Here is a 21,879-nt window from a genome sequence, read left to right on the forward strand (position 1 = left end):
AATGGATTCACACACCTAAGCACTTATATATTTGGTCACACGCTGTAACTGTGAATCTGGATGGCCACTCCCCAGATTTCCAGTGTGTCAGCCCAGGCACAGGGTATGTCTTTCCTTCATTTGCATATGGTACATCATCCAGTTAGCAGGAACACAGCAAAGAGTGGCATGGTTCCAGGTCCTTATCACAGATCAAGAGATGTGCACTATTCTTATGAGGGAACTGGCATTGTTTAGTCTGGAGAAGAGGATGCTGATGGGAGACCTTACTGCTCTCTACAACTACCTCAAAGAAGGTTGTAGCAAGGTGGGGTTGGTCTCTTGTCCCTAGTATCAGGCGATAGAACAAGAGGAAATAGCCTGAAATTGTACCATGGGAGGTTTAGGTTGGTTATTAGGAAAAATTTAATTACTGAAAGAGTGGTCAGGCATTGGAACAGGCTGCACTGTTCCTGTAGGTATTCAAAAAAACATGTAGACATGTAGACTGTAGCATAGTAGACATTCAGGACACGATTTAATGGTCATGGTGGTGTTAGGTCGACAGTTGGACTTCATGATCTTGGAGGTCTTTCCAACTGAAACAATTCTGTGATTCTAGGAAAGCACTTTCAAGAAATATTACAAATTTTGAAGTAGATCAAATCAGTACCAGTGACTTGGACTAGATGAGCAGGATTTCCTGACATTCTGTCTACTTAGTTATAATGGGAAATCTAAATAAACCTGTGACTTATGAGTGACAAAGGTTGCTCTACAAAAGGAAATAAACTAGTTTGTGAGATCATTCACAATTCAGAAGTTAAAATTTCTACTATTGTTTCTGCAGCAGAACTATTTCCATCAGGTTTCTCTCTCCAGAGAAAATCACCACAAAAAGTAAAGAGTACTTGATCAAAAGACCTTTAAAATGACTTGAAAGACCTATTTACTTCCATGGGGTTTTCACTTATTCTGTAAATTTATTTCAATAAGGAAATTTAGATGGCAGACATCTCCAAAAAATTCTTCTGCTTTCTCTGTTTTTCACAATGTGCCTAAAATTTACTGAGTCTAACACACTACTTGAGTCCAAGGGAAGTGCAGAAAAAAAAAAAGAAACAAATCGCAAAAACCCAACAACAAAAAAAACCAATAAAACAACAGAAAGCCATGCATAGTGACTCTATTATAACAAACCCTTTGCAGGCTCTGCGGAAGGCCAGTTCCTTTCATATCATTCCTAACTTAGTTTTATCTTACTCTTTCTACTCAGATGCCTGGCTTTGTCTCTAATGCTTCTGATGCCTTTGTAAGAAGATCTCAATTTATGTCTGTTGATGAAGTCGTCAGTTGCCCAAACGAATTTTAATAATATATATTTAATTTTGTAGATATAGATTTCTAAAAGGTGCTATTATCATTAAATTGAAAATTTAATTTCCCTTTGAATGATTAACTGCTGTTCTTTCTCCTAACTTCACTGTGCTTAGCTGCATTTCTGGCCTATCCAGATTACTTCCTTGAGGTATTTGTTTATTTATTATAGCTTAATAGAGCAACATTTCCACCTCTGGAAATCTTTGAGAGGAGTTACCTGAAAGCCTGAAAAGCAATCAGAGCTGCTCGACTGAGTAACACATGGGATTCTATTAGGCCTCTTCGAGCTGTCCTAGAAGGGCACATATCCTATAGCTTGCTTGGGCTGAATCTCATTTCACCTGGCAGGGGAAAACAGAAATGGCATATCTCAAGATATGTATTTAAAATTCTTCCCTGATGCAGGTTTATTTTTTGCATAAGCACTATAGGGCTGCTGGGTTTATTGCAAAATGTAGCTTCTGCAAGATGTGTTCTTTTCCTGTTAGCTTTGTCTAAGCACAATTCAGAGAGATTTATTTTAAATGCACTCATACACAGTGACATGCATGACAAATGATTAAAAATGTTTTCATTTAGTACAACTTAATCTTGCTGATTTTAGAACTCCAACGTTATTCTGGTGTAAGTACAGAGAGTAGATGTAAGAGGGGTATGGTCAGTAAATAATGATTAGAACAGACCTGTCTGGAACATCTATTCTCCCTGCTGCAGAACAAGAATTGAAAAATCACTAAAAAAATTGCCCTACTTCTGCTCTCATTTTTACTACTATCTGTCTGGTAATATCTGAGAAGTAAATGGAGGTGCTCTGGATATTAATGTGGGTTAATAGAATTAAAGTAGCACAAACAAAATATCTCCCAGCTTTTTATAACTAACCTAGAGATCCATTGCTGCTGCAGGTCACTGAAGAAGTTACTAGCATTGCAGAATGAGATACATAGATACTTACACAGGATTGGGTTTGGGTCAGACAAAATGGTGAGCTAGCTAGCATGCATCAGCCAGAGCTACTGATCAGGTTTACCCTACAGCTAGCAATGATCAGAGAGAGTGACACAACTGACACTAAATATTGTGGGAAGGGAAGGAAGGGGATTTGCCTTCCTTCTGTGAACTCTGAGGTTCTCCTGTGTTAACACATACACATAGCATTTTGATGAATTAACAAGAAAGAGAAAATACTTAGACAAAAAGGTCTTGTAGAATTAAACATTGGACAAAAATTGTTGAAGTGCTCTACAGAATTCTATTCCTGCTGAGCACTTCTGTCCCTGTTCTTAGGTAGACAATGTTGAAGCCAATTTTTCAATATGATATTGTTATCCTTTCTTTGGCTTATGCAAGGGACAGTGGCTAATGTGGGCACAAAGTGCAATGGAAGATGACTATAACTGGAACGCTTTCTGGATCCTACCAGTTGGCCAAATCTTCCTGTTTAACAGTATGGCTTTTCTGCATAAATCTGGTGTAACCACATAAACAGGTTTTTCACCCTCAGGTTTGGAATAATTTCAGCATAGAGGTGATTCACTGATGGCAATGGAAGGATCTAGAAAATAGTGAAACATATTGGTTATTTAGATGAAGTTCTAACCCTGATGAGAAAGATCACAAAGAAGAAGTGTAAACAATTCCATAACCCAGTGAAAGCTTGAACACTCCTGCTTATTCTTACATTTCTGACATCTTCCAAGGTCAATGCCCAAAGTTAGGTGGAATGAACCCAGGTCATGTTCAGGCAAAAGACAGCTTTTTTCTCACAACTTCTTTCTGTCAAGTTGCAGTCCAGCCATAGTCACCTCCCAGATTATCATTCATTGTTATGCAGAGACTAGACTGCATCAGAGTTGCTGTCTATCTTCTCTATCAATGGCCAGGATTTTCTGTTCCAGAAAAATATGTAATAACTTCACAGGAGATAGATAGATGTTAATTATCCTCCCACTGCCTCCAAATGTCTCCCTGGATTTCTAATAATTTTCATGAATAACGGGTGTTCTCACTAGCTAAGAATTTCTGTTTCTTGCTAAATTACTACCATCAGCACCAGTGTGTTTAATCACACTTTATAAAAACATATAAATTTTGATTCTTCTTGCTCAGTTCCTGGTCATTGTCTCCTTGTTACATGGCTACAAAAGGAGTAGATATTAACTATGCTCTTTCTGGACTTCAAAACTTTAGTTCTCCATACTTGGAACCACTCGGTTTTATGTCCTTTTAGAGTCATGCAATAGTATCTGGATACTTCTTACAGCAGCAGCACTTTTACAGGAAAGCACCATTCCCCATCTCAGATTAGTCACTTCATTCAACTTAACATCTTGAATGCTGTTTTGATTCTGTACTGAAAAGGACCTTTGTTAAAAAGCACTCTTGTACAGACTACTTAAATGGCAACCTGACCATTCTGTACTGTATTTAATCACTGGAGAATTAATATCCAAAGAGGATTAAATAATTAAATAAAATACAATCACATATAATATTATGTATAATAATAAATTAAATTATTTCCTGTCTGGTAAGACATTTGGGCTTTGGTAGGAGCTCAGTTTCAATATTCTAACGCTTCAAGATACCCTTTACAATCTCTCCTTTACATTGGTTTATATGGGAACCTTCTTTGCAGTGGGAACATCGTGACTTGCACCACACCAGTTGCTGCCTGGGAAAATAAGACCAAAAGTGCACTGTTAAGGTGCAGTTAGTGCAAGTCAGCAAGGAGGGTGCAATACCTCAGCTGCAATAACAGCTACAGCACAACTCCCTGGATGCTTAGCAGTGCAGAAGAATGAATTTTGCCATCCTCATTATATCAAAGGATGCCAGAAAAAATATGGCCGTAGTGCCACTGAGCAATGACCTCTATGGGAAGTGGTCACCAGCTTCATGGGTGTATGTATGAGATCCTTGGCAATAAATCCATATTTTAGCAAAATGCATACAGCCATGGCAGAGGGCATTGCATCATTAAACACAACTCACCACATATTAAGATGTGCCTGCAAAATGGGATTAAGCCACACATTTCCAGGACTTTTGAGACAGGCAGGGGCAGTCCCACGGCTATGGCCACCAGTCCCTCTCTGCTGCCACCTATGGGGCACACTCCCTCATGCATCCACCATGAGGGACCTCTCTGCAGCATCTTGATCATAACTGCAGCTTCCATGCTCAAGCCTTGAAAATGATTTCAGTGGAAAATCTCCTCTCCAGAAAACTTGCACCATTGCACCACCCTTCTCTTTCTATCACTTTATTTGTTTTTTCCTTTTTTCCTTTTTTCTCAACAGCAAGAAATGCTACACTCTCTTAAGCACAGAAAAGTTTCAGAGAAGCAGCAAAGTTCATGTGTATCAATCTCCCTTTTTTGTACTATACTCCTAAATTTGTGACAATTATAAAGGTGATGAAAACTATTGGACTGACTAGACAAAATGGCAACCAAAGTTAAAACATGCTGCTTTTATCTGACTCTCTGCACTCAGTTGCAGAGCATCCTAGAAGGGCATCACCCCTGGTCTCTGGCAGGTGTGCACACTCATGTTTGTGGTCAGCAGTCCACCACTGCATGTATGCTTCTAGAAAGTGCAATTTCTGTTTGTGTAGTGGGGCATCAACGTGTGAATCTCATGAAGTTTGACAAGACCAAGTGCAAGGTCCTGCACATGGGTTGGGGCAATCTCAAGCACAAATACAGGTTGGGCAATGAGTGGATTGCATACAGCCTGTGGAGAATGAGAAGCTAAACATGAATGAACAATGTACACTTGCAGCCCACAAGGCCAACTGTATCCTGGGCTGTGTCCAAAGAAGCCATGCATTGGACCTTCCAACAGTGTCTGCACTTGTCACTGATGAAGGAAAGACCACAGCTGGATGTGCAAGAGAGACCATCAGCCAGATACCATGTTAGAAAGCACATCAGAGCATAGCACAAATCAACTGCACAACTTACCTGCACCTTTGCAGAGCTGTTATGTGCTAAGTAGATGGCCTGTCAGGGGATGCTGCTGGGGTTTGCTTCATGATAGTAGTCAGAGGGACAGGTCTGATGAAAATCCAATTTTATCTTTAAAAAAAAATACAGTTTTGTAGGACCTATTTCATGCAAACATTTACTTGTTGGCACATACATATCATTTAACGGAATGTTTCATTTTAAAAACAAATAGTTGAGTCTGTGAGCATTTTGACTTGATTTGTTATGTATGTATAAACTTAGAGCTACCTTTCTCCTGCACAGAAAATGAAGGAATCTAAGTTATTGAGTAGGGGTTTCCCAACGTCAACACAGTTCATTTTCTCAGTAGAGAAGGCAGCAACAGCAATAAGGGCTGAAGAAGAAAGAAGGTTGATTAAATAGATTACAGTTTTTCTTCTGTCATCCCCACTCCATATCAATAGCACCAGTATGGCACATGTATACAGGAGGCTCATTGTATGCACACCTATTAAGATTCCCCTCATACAGCAAGAAGCTGGTAGTAGGCTATTTGTTATTCATTCTTTTCTCTTCACTGCTTTTATCCCACAACACTTAAATTCAGTCTGAGAACATTTCCTAGTCAAACAATGCTAGGCAAACTGAAGAGGTGAGTTGTCTTGAGCTCTACAGGAAGCTCAGACTGCCCTTGGACATCTAGCCAAATATTTATCTTTATGCACTATTGCATACAGAACCACAAAGACCATGGCCTTCCACTGTGGCTCTCAGTAATGCTTAAGTTCACATTCGGGAAAGACATTTTGATCTGAATTGTGAATTTGACCTTCTCATTAAAATAGCTGTGTATGGCACACAATGTGCACTAAAACAGCAAGGCACAGTGAGCTGTGTTTACAGTAAACAGTTTGATTCAGGAAGCTTCCGTTCTTTAGCTGGCTAATATTACAGCCTTCATATAGTTTTACTGGATGTTGTTTTTTAATCCCCTCTTTTCATAGCCATTCTACCTGTTACACAACAAACCACTTGCTCTCTTGAAGATAAACACATTTGAAACTCCCCATAAAGCAAGGAAATCTAGACTTAAGGCTGTTGCTCTGCACAGAGTCTGCTGGTTACTTCAGTCAGCATGAGATCTTCAGTCTCAGCTGTGTGGCAGGTAAAACAGTTTCCCACTTGAAAAGCATTGAGGCATATCAGAGACTGCAGGGCAAAGAGCTAGACAGCACAGAAAGCAGATATGCTGAAAACTCAGATCCTTGGCATTTACTCCTATTAACACAGACACAAAATCAAGTTTTCAAAGTCTAGTTTTTGTGCTCCGTTTTCTAGGCATGTTAACAAAAGCATGAGGAGGTCAAGGACTGAAGCAGCAGCTCAAAGGGACTAGAAACCAGAATCCTCCTGGCTCTACTTCCATCTATTAGGTCACCCTGTGTTCTCTGGATGGTTAAACTTCCTTTGTTTTTCTTCTGGTAAAGTGTTTAAAAGATAAATTAAGAGCCTTGTTAAGACTGTTAAAAAGCTCTTTAATACAGCAGATATCCCAGCAAATGCCAGAACTCAGATTACAGTGATCTGCACTGGGAAGGATTTACAGTAACCACAGTGTGACTATAGCTACTGAATTTGTGTATCAGTTTTAAACACCTGGGATTATGTTTTCATGCAGGCACCAAATCTGTTGATACAGCACTTGCAGCAATGCAAGCCCATCTCTGCCTTCAGAGTGTGCATGTGTGCACATATGTATTTGTTCTTGCACCCTAGTCATGAATACCCAACGAGTCATTTTCCCTTAAGTAGTATTTGCTGTGCTTTAACCAAAAGATTTGAAGAACAAAATAAAAAGTATACCAATCTCAGTCTCATCTCTAGTAAAAATGCTGGCAGCTTCATCCAAGAGGAATTCCATGTCTTGGCCCTTATCTCCTAGGAAAATGAAGGAAACACTGGACTGAAAATAGCCAGCTTTGTTGATGTGAGAGGTGAACTTTTAGTCAACAGCTCAGCTCTCCTATACACAGTGGAACTGCTTTCTAGAAAATAAATTTCATCTCTGGCACAGACTGAATTTTCCCAGTGATGTGTCCCAAACAGTCTCATCTCTCTTACCACTCCAACAGCAGCAATTCTTTCTCTCTCACAAAAAGACACAGAAGTAAACACCTATTTGACAAAAAGCCAAATCCAATGGAAAACAGAACTACACACTCATTCTAGGGGAAAAAAAAATAAGGGAAAATATGAGTCACATAAAACAGATGTTTCTGATACTGGCAGGCACTCGGGTATCCAAGTTTGAAGAGACTGAAAGCATTTCTGCAAAACAGAACTACCTGTGCTGCACAGGGCTATGCAGCTAATCAGTTTCCATTTACAGGACATCCACAGAAATATTAGAAACGTATGCTGCTCCTTTTTTTAGCTCTATTGTTTGTCTCAGCTGGACTCTCTTTGAGAAATCTTTCCTGTAAATGCATACAACAAACAGGCATTTTCTAGCAGAACTTCAATGTGCTCCCTACTGTCCTGATCTTGAACCTCTTTAGTCCTTCCCTGGAAATAAAACTGGGATGGATATATCTGTAGGTTTTAAATAGCTTAAACAGCATTCAATGACAAACTCTTAGAGAGGAATGAAGGGAAGGTCAAAATCCAGCTAATCAAACTGGATCCTGCATTGACCTTCCTTACTGTCTATATTTTCTCCCTTAGCTCACATTACAATGTTGGTAGATTTCATCCTAGCTAGACTGCATGCAGTCAAAGACGACTGCTTGAAACTAGTGAAAGTAGCTTAGCAACCTAACAGATAAAGCGTTGTTCAGAAAATCCATTCTGCTGAAGAAGCAGAAGTACAGAGAAAACACAAAAAAGCTCAAGTTACCTGTTATGAGTCCCTTTGCGCTCACATAGAGGTGGTGTTCATATAGTTTACCTACTGGCAACCTGGGATAGTTTAAACATTCACTCTTCACCTGTGCTCAGGATTTAGGTAATTTTTTTTTTTTTTTGCCTGTTCTTCTGCTAATGGCATGACACTTCAGAATCTGTATAAACCAGCAAATTGCTACTAGAAGTGAAGAAAAAAAAATATTCTCACATAATACAGTTTCTGCTGACCTCCCATGAGGTTCACTGACGTTAACCATTAAAGGGCTGTCACACTTCTACTGAGTTAGGCAAGCACAATTCATTACTGCATTCTACCTTGTCTGTCGGACTTTACTCTCCTTTTTAAGTCTTTCCTTTCTTACATGTCAAAAAAGCAAACCTGTACTGCAAACCATGTTGTTATTAGTTTCTATACCTTTTTCTCAATAGCTCAGTGCTCACAAATAAATTCTGAAATTACAACATGATTTTCACTACTATGAGATAATAAGGTCAGTGTTAAATATGTGACCTAATAAGCACCTTATAAACAAAACAATACAAAACAAACATAAAGAGAGAACAAATTGAATGTGTTATAAACTCTGGAAAAACCTAAATAATGTTGTTGCTCTTTTAGCAAAGTCTTTGAACATTCTGCAGTATTGCTTGATAACTGCAGTTGGTAGAAATTAAGCAGCTGAAATGTGTGGCTTCACTCATAGGATAGGAAGCTCCAGTATGCTAAAAGCATTAATTACTGAAATATGCTGTGTGATCCAGAAAAAGCCTACAAGTTGAAGCTATTGCACTGTGTAGCTCGCTCAGCAAAGCACATAGCTGGTGTGTAAAAAAACTGCGAATGCACATGGCTTCTGGAATAATTTAGAGTATCAGCTATCAATCAGAACAGATTAGTTAATCAAGAAAAGGAAAGAATTATGTTGAGAAAAGAATGAGGATAAATCAAAGGCATATATGGATTAATCAAAAAGTATAAATCAGAGGAATATGTAGATTAATTAATAAGTTATAATCTTATCACCAAGACACAACATTGTGGGGGAGAAGACATCTGCTTGGTGACTAAACAGTGTAGGGTTTCCCTTACCATGCAGTGTAGGGAAGCAGGTACAGGGGATAGCAAGCAGATGACTTTTCCATTTTCTTTCTTGATGAACTAAAAAGAAGCATGATGTCTGAAATACCTTCACACTTTTATGAAAGAGATGCCCTTCCAATTCAAGGGCAGATATCCTTAACTTTATTACTTGGATAGTGAATGTGGAGTCTATGGAGGACATAAGGATTTTGATCACTCGTTTTACAAATATATTTATTTGGCATTGCATAGTAATAGTTATTGAAAGATCTTGGAGCACTTGAAAATTTTAGTGATTTAAACCATTAAAACATTCTTGTAGAAGTTAATTTTTATTTTCTATCTATAAAAGTAGACTCAGAAACCCACAAGGATCTACCAGAGCATAACTGATTAGTGAAAATGCTCAAAATTGAGAATCAAACTCAAGTTCTAAGCCAGGAATTATAAAAGACCATATAAATCCTCTTCAAGCACAAGTTGTCAGGAATTGAATACGGCAATACTAATCTTACATGGCAATTTGAAGAACATGTATATTTAAATAGAATAGAATTTTAATGGGAAGAAATACTGGTTTTGTAGAGAATCTCTCACTACATAAAAATGGTCAAGATCTTAGTGGGATATGAGGGGCCACTAATCCCAGAGAGGACAAAAGAATTCACTGCTTGTCATAGGTTGCTTATACTGAGAGAGAAGCACCCACTATATAAATCATAAAGTTATGTTTGTACCAAGTTATTTAGTTTGGGTCTGTTTATGAGATATTACAGTTATCACTGAAGAAAACGGAAGGTCTCTACAGCTCAGAATTCAAGCCATATCTCTGTAATACATCAGGGACTCTGATGTTGCTACAAACTTCTAGGGACCAAATGTCTCAAAACCATGTTTCTTTAAATATTCTCTCTCCTGCTTCCTTTTATGAGTCCAGAGGTTCTTCTGAAATTAATTTTAAAAACTATTACATGAAAATATCAGGAAAAAAATTATAGACGAAATCTTGAGAGGAGTTCTGAGCAAAAACTAGTATGAGATGGTGTGGACAAATCAGACATCTTTAAATTACTATTTCAAGGGGTTTTATGTGGCAATCAAGATCTAGACCCTATTGTCACCATAGCTAGCATGTAATAGAGTTACCAGCTGTTTTGTGACCAAGTTGAAACATCCTTTTCAACATCTTGAGATTTTGTTTGATTTTAGTTATGTCATTGGAGAAAAAACTAAAGACAAGTTCTTTTTAACAAGGACATGCAGGGCAGGGGCAGGTCCAGGTCCAGATCTAATAAGCAGGATTTCTCCCAGTAGGAGTCTGCAACAATGTGTCTTTCTCCTAACTTACAAGGTCAAATCAGAAAAGGAAGCTTCTAGACATTACAGAAGCCACCTGCTTTACAAGTTACAAAGAACATAGCAATCCAAAACCAGTAAAGTATAGAATCTTGTTTACAGCGTCAGTATTTCCCAGATAATTATTTTCTTGTTATATTTTTAACGCATACACCTTCCATAGGAAATCAATTGTCATATCAAACTATGTTCACATACAAAGTAAAACTAAAAGAGCTGACTGTTTATTTTAAATGAATTTATCTTTTACAGGTTAATGCAACTGGAGGTAGATGCAATATTACGTGATTTTCTCCCAGTGGTTGGAAATCACAGTGATCTATGAACATCAGGACGCAGTGCTAGAGATTGGAATCAGTTGCTTAAAGACTACATAAACAAGCAAATGAAAAAACAAAAAAAATATATCACAACAGGTTATATGATGACTGTCAGTATGGTGTAGTGCAGATCTTGGTGGTGGAAAGGCTGTTTCTATGTGGTCAAAGTAGTAAAGCTAGTACAGCAAAAAATGATATGACACATGCTGCTAGAAAAGATGTCCAAGATTTAGAGACAGAGGATTCCAGCTATTCCATTCATGTTATTTCCCATATATCTAAACACCATCAAAATTAAGTTGAAAGGATTTACATGGCAAAAGAGTGACACATTAATATGTTTCTGATCTGGCAGGCAGGAGTTTCATTCCATATAATCATATGAAAATATGAAAATAGATACTGCCCTTGTCAGGACTTTTACCTTAACCAAGTCTGTCCATCTTGCTTTTACAGAGCTGTTAAATTTCTCCTTGCCTTTGTGAGAGTAATGGGAAGCTCCCTGAAACTTCAGTTTAAAGTATTTTTTATAATCACATTACATTGTTTTTTGGTCCATTCAACAGACAAGTGCCCACTAACTTGTAACTAAGGACAAATACTAATAATCAGACAGGACTTAGCTATAGTTTATGAATAAAGTCATGTGGTAGCATCCTTTCCTTAGAATTCCAGAATTGCAAGGGAGTAAAAATGGTCTCATGTAATGTAAATGGCAAAAGAACCCATTTACTTTTAGCAATAAAATGAAAAATGTTTTTACAATAAAATTTGCAATACTTTTTCTTTTTCTTTAAAATTTCTTGCAAGTTTGTGATCACCCAAAATGCAGATACTTCTGTAAAATGAAATATGGGTATGTGGATATATGACCATACACTGCACTATATCACTAATAAATGCTCAAGAACAGCTTAGAAAGAAAAATCAGATTACATGCTTTGTGTTTCTTGGTGCAATTTCTTGTCAGGTGCATAAAAAAAAAAGTTGGAATTGGTTAACAAATGGATTTAATCATCTACTTAAATCAAAGACCAGAAATAATTTTACTGGAATGAGTGGGACTCCATAGAGAATTTAAGATAAGCCTGTGCTGATATCCTCAAATCAGCAGGCCTATAATGTTCTGACTCTGGGAGTACGGAGTCCATTTCAGGAAATTAAAGATGCAAGTAACAACTGACCTCACTCTCACCCTTCCCTACTAAGAACAGAAAGCTTTCCAAACAAGGTTTACAAGAAAGCTGTAGGGAAGCTTCTTTCATCATGTCATGGTCCTTTTAAAGTCAACAGGCAGGACTAATATTTGCCCTCTAATATACAGAATACATACAATAAAATGTGCATTGTTTTTAAAATGGGAATGTACTTTCTCACTCAGGAACTATGAATCTGCTCTATAGTACACAAAATGTATTAATTTTCATTTGCTTTCTTAGTTAAACCCTAAATATAGCATTCAGTATAAATTTCAGTACTTTACACATAAAAGTGATTCATAAAATATTAGAGACTTTACAAAAGATTACTAAAGCAGTCAACAAAAAGATCAGGTTTAAAATATTTACATTTTATACATAATTTCCCCCTACTTACAATTATTAAATAATCTTCTGTGGTTTCCTTAATTTAGAGAAAAGCTTTTAATAACTACAAACTAACTTGAATTACTTTCAAATGGCTTTTTACTTAACGAGAATTTTAGCAAAATCACATTTCCAATGTGAAACATTATGCCCACGTCTTCAGTAGCAGCTATATAAAGATGTTTCTGAGTTTATTATAGGTAACTGAATTGCGTTATAAAAAAAGTGGAGATCTAAATAAGAAAATGGCACAGTGGAAAAATTATATTCCCAACTCTTAAATCCCTTTATGTCATTTGGCTTATATAAAATCCAGTCTCTTGATAATTTATGTTATTCTTCCAGTCCTTTCAAGGAATCACAGATTCAATATTTATTTAGATTTTTGTGTCATCGTCTTTGGAAAAGTTACTTCCCGAAGGTACTTCACAGAGACTATCCCCATCCGTGCTGAAATCATCATCGTCATCATCATCAGAATCAGCCAACACTTTACTCGGTGACTTCTTTAGTCTACTAAAACAAAAATACACATCTTTGCTATTAAAAGTGTACATCTACATGCAGAACATTTATGTAAAGCTTAGAACATTGACAGGTAGGATTTACACTTTTAAAGGATGTGGAAGAAAACTACCCCTATTGGAACACAAGTTATCATAGACTACATCTTACATGGAAGAAACATGCAAGAGAACAAAGATAACCGATTAATCTAATTTTCAAGCACCAATAAAGTCACAGAGAGGGGACACTGTATACTTTGCATGCTGAGATGTTAAAAAATGGCTGAGGAAAGCTAACACAAGAGAGCTGTATCACTCAGATATTAGTAGGACATTTTTACCACACATGATAAAATTGTTGAGTATACCACCTTTTTCCATTTTGTATTCCCTTCCTCGATGACTTTATTCACCAGGCAGGGTTTGGAAAGAAGGTTTGGGCACCTAGAGCACCCTGGAAAGACTTGGAGAACATTTGTAGAGAAAGAAGATGCAGAAGAGTTTCAAAGGTCTGTCTCTTAAACTCTTTCTGCTTATGATAAAGTCACAGTTTATTAGAGGAAGCCCTCAGTTTATAGACAAAAGAAGAAGGAGATCAATCTTGTGAGTGGTGGTGCAACACATACTTGTAAGGTCTGACAAGTCACCCTACCTTAATTCCTTCTTCACAGCATTAAGCTGTCCTTGCAATTGCTCATTCATGTCTAGTTGCTCTTCCAGTTCTCTCTGGAGTTTCTTTTTAGCACTTTCCAGTCTGTCTATTTCTTCTTCAGCTTCTTCAACTTGACGTTTCATCGCTTTCAAACGCAAACTCAACTGAAATATTTACATACCAGATGATTAGAAGACATTTTATTAAAGGAATTTTATTCTTCCAGCATGTACGAGAGAATAAAGACACAACTTTGCCAGTGTAGTGACACCGTGATCCTATGCTTCAAAAATACTCAAGTCAGCATTAGAGTTTGAGAAAAGCGAGATACAATTTTTGAAGACAACAAAACAGCAACAAACAAACATAGGTTTGTAAGACTAAGACAGTACCATGTGATAGCAAGAGCCAGTTATCAATAAGGAGTGACTGGAGCTATTAGTGTGTTCAAGTTAAGCAACTTTACTGGACAGATACCTTAAATATGTTTTAAAATCCCAGAGGATTTTGAAAGATTACTCCCTCGACAGATATCTAAAATTTGAAATGTACTATTCATTCTCTAGACAGGATATTAACTGATTTATGTACTGAAACAAACTATGTTTTAAGAAAGACCACAGGAACTGTAGAGCACAGTGCTATTAGAATATCAGCATGTACTTAATACTTACAGTCTAAATTTAACCATAAATAGCTTCTTTCTTTCACAAAATTTTATAGTGACAAACCCAAATGTATTATGGGCCACTGTATGCATTTATATATGCATTGTATGCATTATATTATGAGTTATTTGGTTTATTTCTTAAAATAATTATAGCATTGCTTCTGTGCTTCCTTTCCATGGTTTTAGAGATTAGTAAGAACTTAACACTAGACAAAAGAACGTGATGAAAATGGGAAGTGTGAATCTCACTAAACTCACACTGTAACCAGTATCTGCCTGTATTCTCATGTATTTATATATATCCATTTATGCTAGAATTAATGTCAGATATTTGCATATTAGTCTTTCCCTCTACCTGGTCCTTTTGATCAGTCAATGAGAGATGTTCGTCATCCACTTGCAACATTAACTCCTTCACTTTTCTCTCAAGTCTGCGATTACTAAGTTGGAAATTAGCTCTATCCCTATAAAGAAATAAAACAAACAAATGATAAGGTTGTAAAAAAAGGAATTGAAATCCTTTCAATCCTGCTGACATAATTCCTTAGCAGTCTTTTAAGATTAAATAAATACTAACAGCCACTGCCTTGATTTACTGACTCCATGCAAAATACAAAGAAATTTGTTCAAAGCGTAAGCAACTACAGGTAATTTCTTCTGTCTCTGGAACAACACTTAGGAAAAAAAATTACATTCCTCCAAGACTAAACAATGAAGTAAACATGAAAACAGAAGTGTTAAACTATAGTTAACATTTCTAAGTCTGTTACTGATATTAGACATCGATAAAATAATGAGATATGAAATAAGGTTAGTACTGTGTCCAGTTTTGATTTTATAAGACAACTTCTAGCATGCTTTCAGTCAAAAAGGAAATTTGCAACACTTGTATTAAACAACCACCATTTTAATTTGGTGCTCGTGAGAAAAAAAAGGGTTAATTGTATTAGAGATTTAATATTAGCACAAAGCCATATTACCAAACATAAACACGCATGTTTTGATCTTAGCATAACTAGTTTCACCTCTCTTCATTTTCAAGTCGTTCTTCTAGCTCTGTGATCCTTGCTTCCATTTGAGCAACAAGTCCCTCTTTACTGGATCGGTAAGAACCCTCCAGGTGAAGGATTCGGCTCTTCAAGTCTTTGTTCTGTAGTTGGAACGCACTCGATTATTACATACATGCTTATATTAACAAATACCACCTTAACCCAAAATCAGTTTCTCCAGGTAATTCAGTATAATTTTACTTTAGTAAATATGCAAAAAGACAGCTTGATCTTACATTTTTTTACTACACATGTCTATGACTGTGCTTTCTTTAAAAGAATTTAGTGTTAAGCTTGAGTTAAATTTTTAGACCTAAATGGATCCTTGAACTTCAGATGCTTGCAAGTCACTTCCAAAAGCATTTTTTAATATGCCAAAATTTTTCAAATAGTATTGGATCTGGCATACTCTCCACATAATTCCATTGTCAAATTCTGTACTCTGTGCCTGTAACTAACTCATGTATGGCTAAAACACGCAGACAAAAAATTTACTTGCATGCAATATTGCTTTATGCTATGAAAGCTTTTACAGTGGGTTTCCCCTCCCCCTTCTTAATTATCCAGCAACAATCCTACTACATAGTCTGACAAACTCTGCAAGTTGTACAATTCATAAAAGCAGACTTTTTGCTCAGATTTACACTTTAGTTTTTATGAGGCTATGTAATTTAGATTTTCAATAGGGATCTAATTACATAGTTGCCAGGAAAAAAAATAAGAGTCACATGAAGATCAGAAAATAAAGCTCTTTGTTACAGAGCTTCAAACCATGATCTCAGATCTCGAACACTAAATGTTGTGATAACCATGCCAAGATGAAGAATAAGGATGGACATGGTATACACCAGTAGGTGGCATTATTTTTTCTCAAACCATTCAGATGGGATTAATTTCACAATTTAAGGTACCGAATTATATGTCTAGTACAAACATGTTCTCTAAACTTCCATTACAGTCTGGTTTATGTTCTGGAAACTGTCAATAATTCTATGGCTTGCTAAGATAGCTTTCTTCTGGATCTCAGCTAGGGGCTGTGATAGCAACCTTGTTTCCGAAGACCACTGAGCTGCAAAAAACTAGAAAGTACTTTTAAGGTACTTTCCATCACAGATATTGAAACACGTGAGCCCTATTCCTTCCTAGAGAACAGACAGTAGCAGTTTTCTATCTGTTCTGCATCTTTCAGAGTCATGTCATTATTTTCAGTAGTTTGCTCCCACAGAAGAAAATAGCCCACTAAAATCATAATTGCTTGAATATGGTCTACCTTCAACAGTGTTCCAGAAATACTGTTAAGACTTTGAAAAGCAGCTCCTCCAAAAGTGGTGGATTTACAGCTAAACTGGATAAGAACGGTTTTCATATTCTATAGTCTTTTCTAAAAATATACTTTTCAATGCTTCTATATTGGTATCTCAGGTTTACTTTAAAAGAAGTGCACAGTATCAACTGTCACAAATCTTACTTTTAATATCTTTGGTCCTCAAATGTTTAGACAGAAATTACATTGTAGAGAGATGCCTGCACTCACTACAACAAAATTATCTCATTATATAAACACATGTATGCTTTCAGAAGCACATTACAGTGGGGTAGTGCCAGCTATCAAACACTGTATTATTTTAATTTCCTAATGAAGGCAGATACTCAGCCTGTTATCTTACTAATGCGATGATATGCCAGCCATAATTACCTGTCTTTCCAATGAAATTTTGTCACACTCTAAATCTTGCTTTATAGCTCTTTCCTGAAGTAGCTCTGTTCTCATTTGTTCAATCTGTTATAGAAAGAGAAATTTTAATGGTTTACAGTTATCTATATCATACTTTGTGTATGTATATACATACACATAAAGTATGTTTAGCTGTGCAATGAGAAAAAAAATTGCCCTTTCTTAGGACTCAATGCATGATTTCAAGTGAAGATGCAATTACAATCTTGAACACACAAAAGCCCACATTATTCCCAGTGCTTATTCTAGGCATTTTCTAGCCACACTGAGTATTGCTGATGTTCAGTATACGTATTCTGTAGCAGGGAACCGAATTCCAAAACGTTGCATGAGAGACATATCATGTGACAGGGAACCGAGTTCTGGAACTCCAAACGGTCTTCTAACACTTTCTACAGTTGTTTTTCCTTCATACTTTAGGCCTGAAGCTCTGAAATAGCACCTTACCTCTAAGGTGCTGAATGGTCTACTGTATAGTTTCATTTTACTAAACTGCAGTTAAACTGGTAACTGCAGAGAAGTGCATAGCACTCAGCGAGATGCTCTACAGATAATTACTATTTTCTGTCTGTAAGAAAAGTAAAAGTTCTTTTTTAACAGACTCTGGTGCATACTGGATATAAACATTACCCTCCTTCTCCAGCCAATTTTATGGCTGCCATACCAGGAAAGTACCAGCTTCTGGATTTAAGGAGGGGATGGGTTGTATTTATTTTGGTAAAACACTTTTTGCCTACAGTTTCTGTAAGTATTTCAGTTGCAATAGCCAAGGAAGGTATACTCTCCAAATGTGTAATATGTCCGAAGTAATTGATTAATACAAATTCAAGATAGGAATAAAGAATTAGTTTGGTTTATCTCACTATTGTACTTGAGTGGAAAAAAAATATAAAAATTGCTGAGGATCAGAGAGAAACTCTAAACTGCCTAACAGCTGTTACTGAAAGTTTGGGACTGAAGGAAAATGTTTGTAGTGCCCAAATACTTTTCTTGCCTCTCATTCCTGCTGGAATTGCCCTTCAAGCTTTACAAAAGCCTTTACAGCTAATGTTACCAGAGCATTTGTGCTATTCCCTGCATGATATTTATGATGGTATCACCTGAGGAACACCGTGAACATCTATGCCAATAACTGTAAACGGGTTTCAGTGGCCACAGAATTGTTCCTTGTTTTACAACAGTTGCATGTGAACGTGCATAAACACAAAATCAGAGTTAAGCAGCTCTAGGTTACAGACTTACCTCATTAAAGGACTTTCAAAAGCCATTGAGAAGTTTTGCATAAAAAATAACAAAAGCAATGCTAAGAATGTGAAGGTTAAACAAGTAGAGTATATAAGATTTTACCTTAGATTTTTTTAGCACATTAGAGTATTTAAAAGATATATTTTTAGCTAATCACATGTTCAAAAGAAGTCACACTGCTTCTGCAGCTTTGAAACGAACATATGAATGCAAACAATGTCAGAAGTGCATGCAGTTGCATATGTTGTGGCACAGAATGATTTCACAACAGTGGAAGGCATTAATGAAAACTAAGGTCATAACAGCTACTGAACTACAAATGTTAGCACCTGGCTGTGTTCTCAACAGCTGGGTAATTTCTTAAAAGCTCTCATTGTCACTTAGAATCCTAATAATAATAATAAAATTTTATACATTACAGGGTGAAATAATATGCTCCATATAAAATATTTTATATATTAAAATAATAATTTATCCATAAAAAATTGAATCACTCATATATATGAGCTGCATTTACTCATTAAATACATCCAAAAGGTTATAAATGTGGAGGGATTACAAAGAATTTATTCAGCTGTAATTGCTTTAGCCATGAAGATAGACACAGAAAAACATAAATTCGTAGTAAAATGAATGACTAATTAAAAATGCAACTGTTAACAGAAGAAAGGGGTTTTGTTTTAAGTAGGAACTTGCTTAATGGACCACTCTAAAGTTCTACTGTGTGCTTTCTGTGCTCAAAGCACTGTGACAAATTTGTGCAACCTTCTCAAAATCTCAAATTAAGGAACTATTTAGAGGATAATTATATTTTCAAGATGATTGCTACTCTCACTGGACATCTCATGGTAAAATTAACCTCACAGAAAAACTGTGTGAGAGAGAAAAAGTACTATAACTGATTAGGATCAGAAAGGTACGTGCAAATATATGCAAGAGTTTGTAAAAAGAGGACAGCAGCACACAGTCCTTGCTGGTGGAGGTGGAAACTGCTTTCATTTATCTCCTTGCACTTTTCATTAGTAAACACTTAATTAACATGCATAAAGGAAAAAACCACAACAGTTGTCTGCCAAAATGTGTGCTAATTTGTTCACTTATTTCACAGCAGTTAAGACAGGCTCTGGGTATGCACCATGCAGAGCTTTGTGCTTCATATTCCACCTTTCCTACATCTAATATATACTGTTAAAAGAATAAACTATCTCTGCAGCTTAAGGCAACACTTACCACAGCTGGATTTGAAGAGTGCTAACAACATAGAATTGAGAAAAAGTAATAATACTAGATTTTACAAATCTTTATTAGATGTAATAGCATTTTCTGCCTGCTTTAGGATTAGCAGCAGCTGCTGAATTCATTATTAGTGAAACCAATTTGGTTTCTAGTATTATTTTAGATGCTATCACTGTTGTTTACTGTCTTGCACTAGGTTGGTTCATAGCCTGTATTTCTTGTTAATACCTAAGTAGGAAAAAGTTATATAGATATATACACATGTAATAGACATTCATGTCATATATATACACATACACGCATACACATTCTATATAGATCTACATACACACTTCTCAAGTATGTGACCAAAAAGAGATGCTTAAACAAACGAGCTAAAGCTAAATTAACTCCTTTGATCCTTCATAACTGAAAAACAATCTTCATGTCCACACTGTTTCCACTTTGCTGTGCTGCTTCTCCAGAATGAGACAGGGAAGATGAGAACAGTATCTCATGCAGCTATTCCCAGTTTCAAAAGAGTTCAAATCAAAAAAGGCTAACATTTCATGGTAAATGAAATGTAGACTATCAGCCCTGACAATGTTTATTCAAACATTTAGCTTTATATAAAATAGAATTAGTTGTTTCAAGTTTTTTTTTACTAGGAATTTGAGTATTATAGTTCATTTTCAGTATTTTAAAATAATATTTTTTTTTAAATTTACAGAAATACAAATATTACCAAAACAGATCCATTATAATTTCTCATGTCATTATAAATGCTTAGCAGACCCTGAAATATTCTTTAGTAATTTGACTACTTAGTCATTCTGGCATAAAATCAGAACAAAGCAACCTTTGTAACTCATGTGTGAAATGAGAAACTCCAGACCTCAAAATAAACACGTCTTTTACCCATTATGTAACATTTTGGTCACCCATCTGTATTTTAGGTTTCCATTCAGCTAGCAAATTAACTTTGCACAGTACCCACTACTGCAGCTACGACTAAGGTCCCTTTATCCCAGCTTACAACACAGGCAGACTCTAGTATTAAAGGCTTCCCAATTTTACAATAGCATGACCCCACATTATTAGGGGTCCTCTATATTCTATTTCAGCCACTAACTCAGAGTCTGTACAATATCAGTGGAATAATAGCAAAAAGATCATAATGCAATCAAATAGAATGTCGGTAACCTGAGTCCAAACAAAGTAGTAATGATGTCTTGGTGTTTCAACGATGCATGAAAGAAAGCTGAGCTCTAACTCACTTCAAAACTCTCCAGCTGAGTGGCATATACAATTTCATTGAATAGACATAGAAACTAAAATTTTACTTTATGCTCTCCCTTTGAAATTAGATTTAATCAAAAGAATGTCAACAATTCCTTTTTTTTTTTTTTCCTAGAGAAAGAAAGAGAAATTAAAACAGAACAGCACCTCAATGCAAATTTTCTTTTGGACTTCTAGGAAATGACAAATTATGCATAGTACTTAATGTAAAGCTACAGTAACAGATGCAATGCAATGAGTAATGTATCAGTTTCATATATTCCAGAATGTAAAACTAAGGCCAAGAACGCTGTCCAGGCCATGATATTCATAGACAGCCACATCACCCTACTCCTTTTCAGGCTCTGATCTCTACTTTCCTGGTTTATTATAAATCTTTGTTAGAGGGCCTATAACTTTATATGCCAGTTATTTCAGAAGTTTTGAATAATGCTATTAAAGCCTCTTTCTTCAGAACAATGAACTCCCAATTCTCTTAAACTTGGTGATTTCCAGCTCCAATCTCTCTACTACGCTTCTCCCCGCCAACACATTCACTGGCCTTACTGAAGATGGAGCAAAATATTAATTTATTTCAGGAGGCACACCTGGATTACTTTGTATTGTGACTGATACCTCATTGTACAGTTTCCACAACTTCTTTCTTCTAATCATATAGTCAAGAACCTTTCTGTTTCACGTTTGAATTACTATGATAGGCCTTACTTAGCTTGGTGAGCCTCACTTTATCTTTACATTTTTCTGCCCCATGAGACACAATTTGATTAATAAATCCTTCTCCTTTTCTGGATGATCTATTTATATAACACTTATGGAAGTAATGCCTGATATTTTAACGGGAAAAATGCTTCCCAATTGCCTTATCTTTGGTACACCTTAATCAGTTTTTGTACTTGTAATGAAAACAAAGCTTCCTTTCTGTTGAAGCTGACCAGCATTTTCAGTTCAGC

At 36.3% G+C, this 21,879-nt stretch overlaps 1 protein-coding gene across 1 annotated transcript in view; it reads right to left on the bottom strand.

Moving 5' to 3' along the window:
* Positions 1-12,787: 12,787 nt before the first annotated feature.
* The window catches only part of CGNL1 (cingulin like 1), a 49,219-nt gene continuing 40,127 nt past the window's right edge, over positions 12,788-21,879 (bottom strand). The window contains exons 15-19 of the mRNA XM_054387819.1: positions 17,132-17,215; positions 15,412-15,536; positions 14,742-14,850; positions 13,717-13,880; positions 12,788-13,071 (exon numbers count right to left, since the gene is read on the bottom strand). Coding sequence (XP_054243794.1) covers positions 12,936-13,071; positions 13,717-13,880; positions 14,742-14,850; positions 15,412-15,536; positions 17,132-17,215 — 618 coding nt within the window. The 3' untranslated portion in view covers positions 12,788-12,935. The remainder of the gene's footprint in view (positions 13,072-13,716; positions 13,881-14,741; positions 14,851-15,411; positions 15,537-17,131; positions 17,216-21,879) is intronic.

Source organism: Indicator indicator, chromosome 16, assembly GCF_027791375.1.
Source record: "Indicator indicator isolate 239-I01 chromosome 16, UM_Iind_1.1, whole genome shotgun sequence".
NCBI classification, from domain to species: Eukaryota; Metazoa; Chordata; class Aves; order Piciformes; family Indicatoridae; genus Indicator; species Indicator indicator.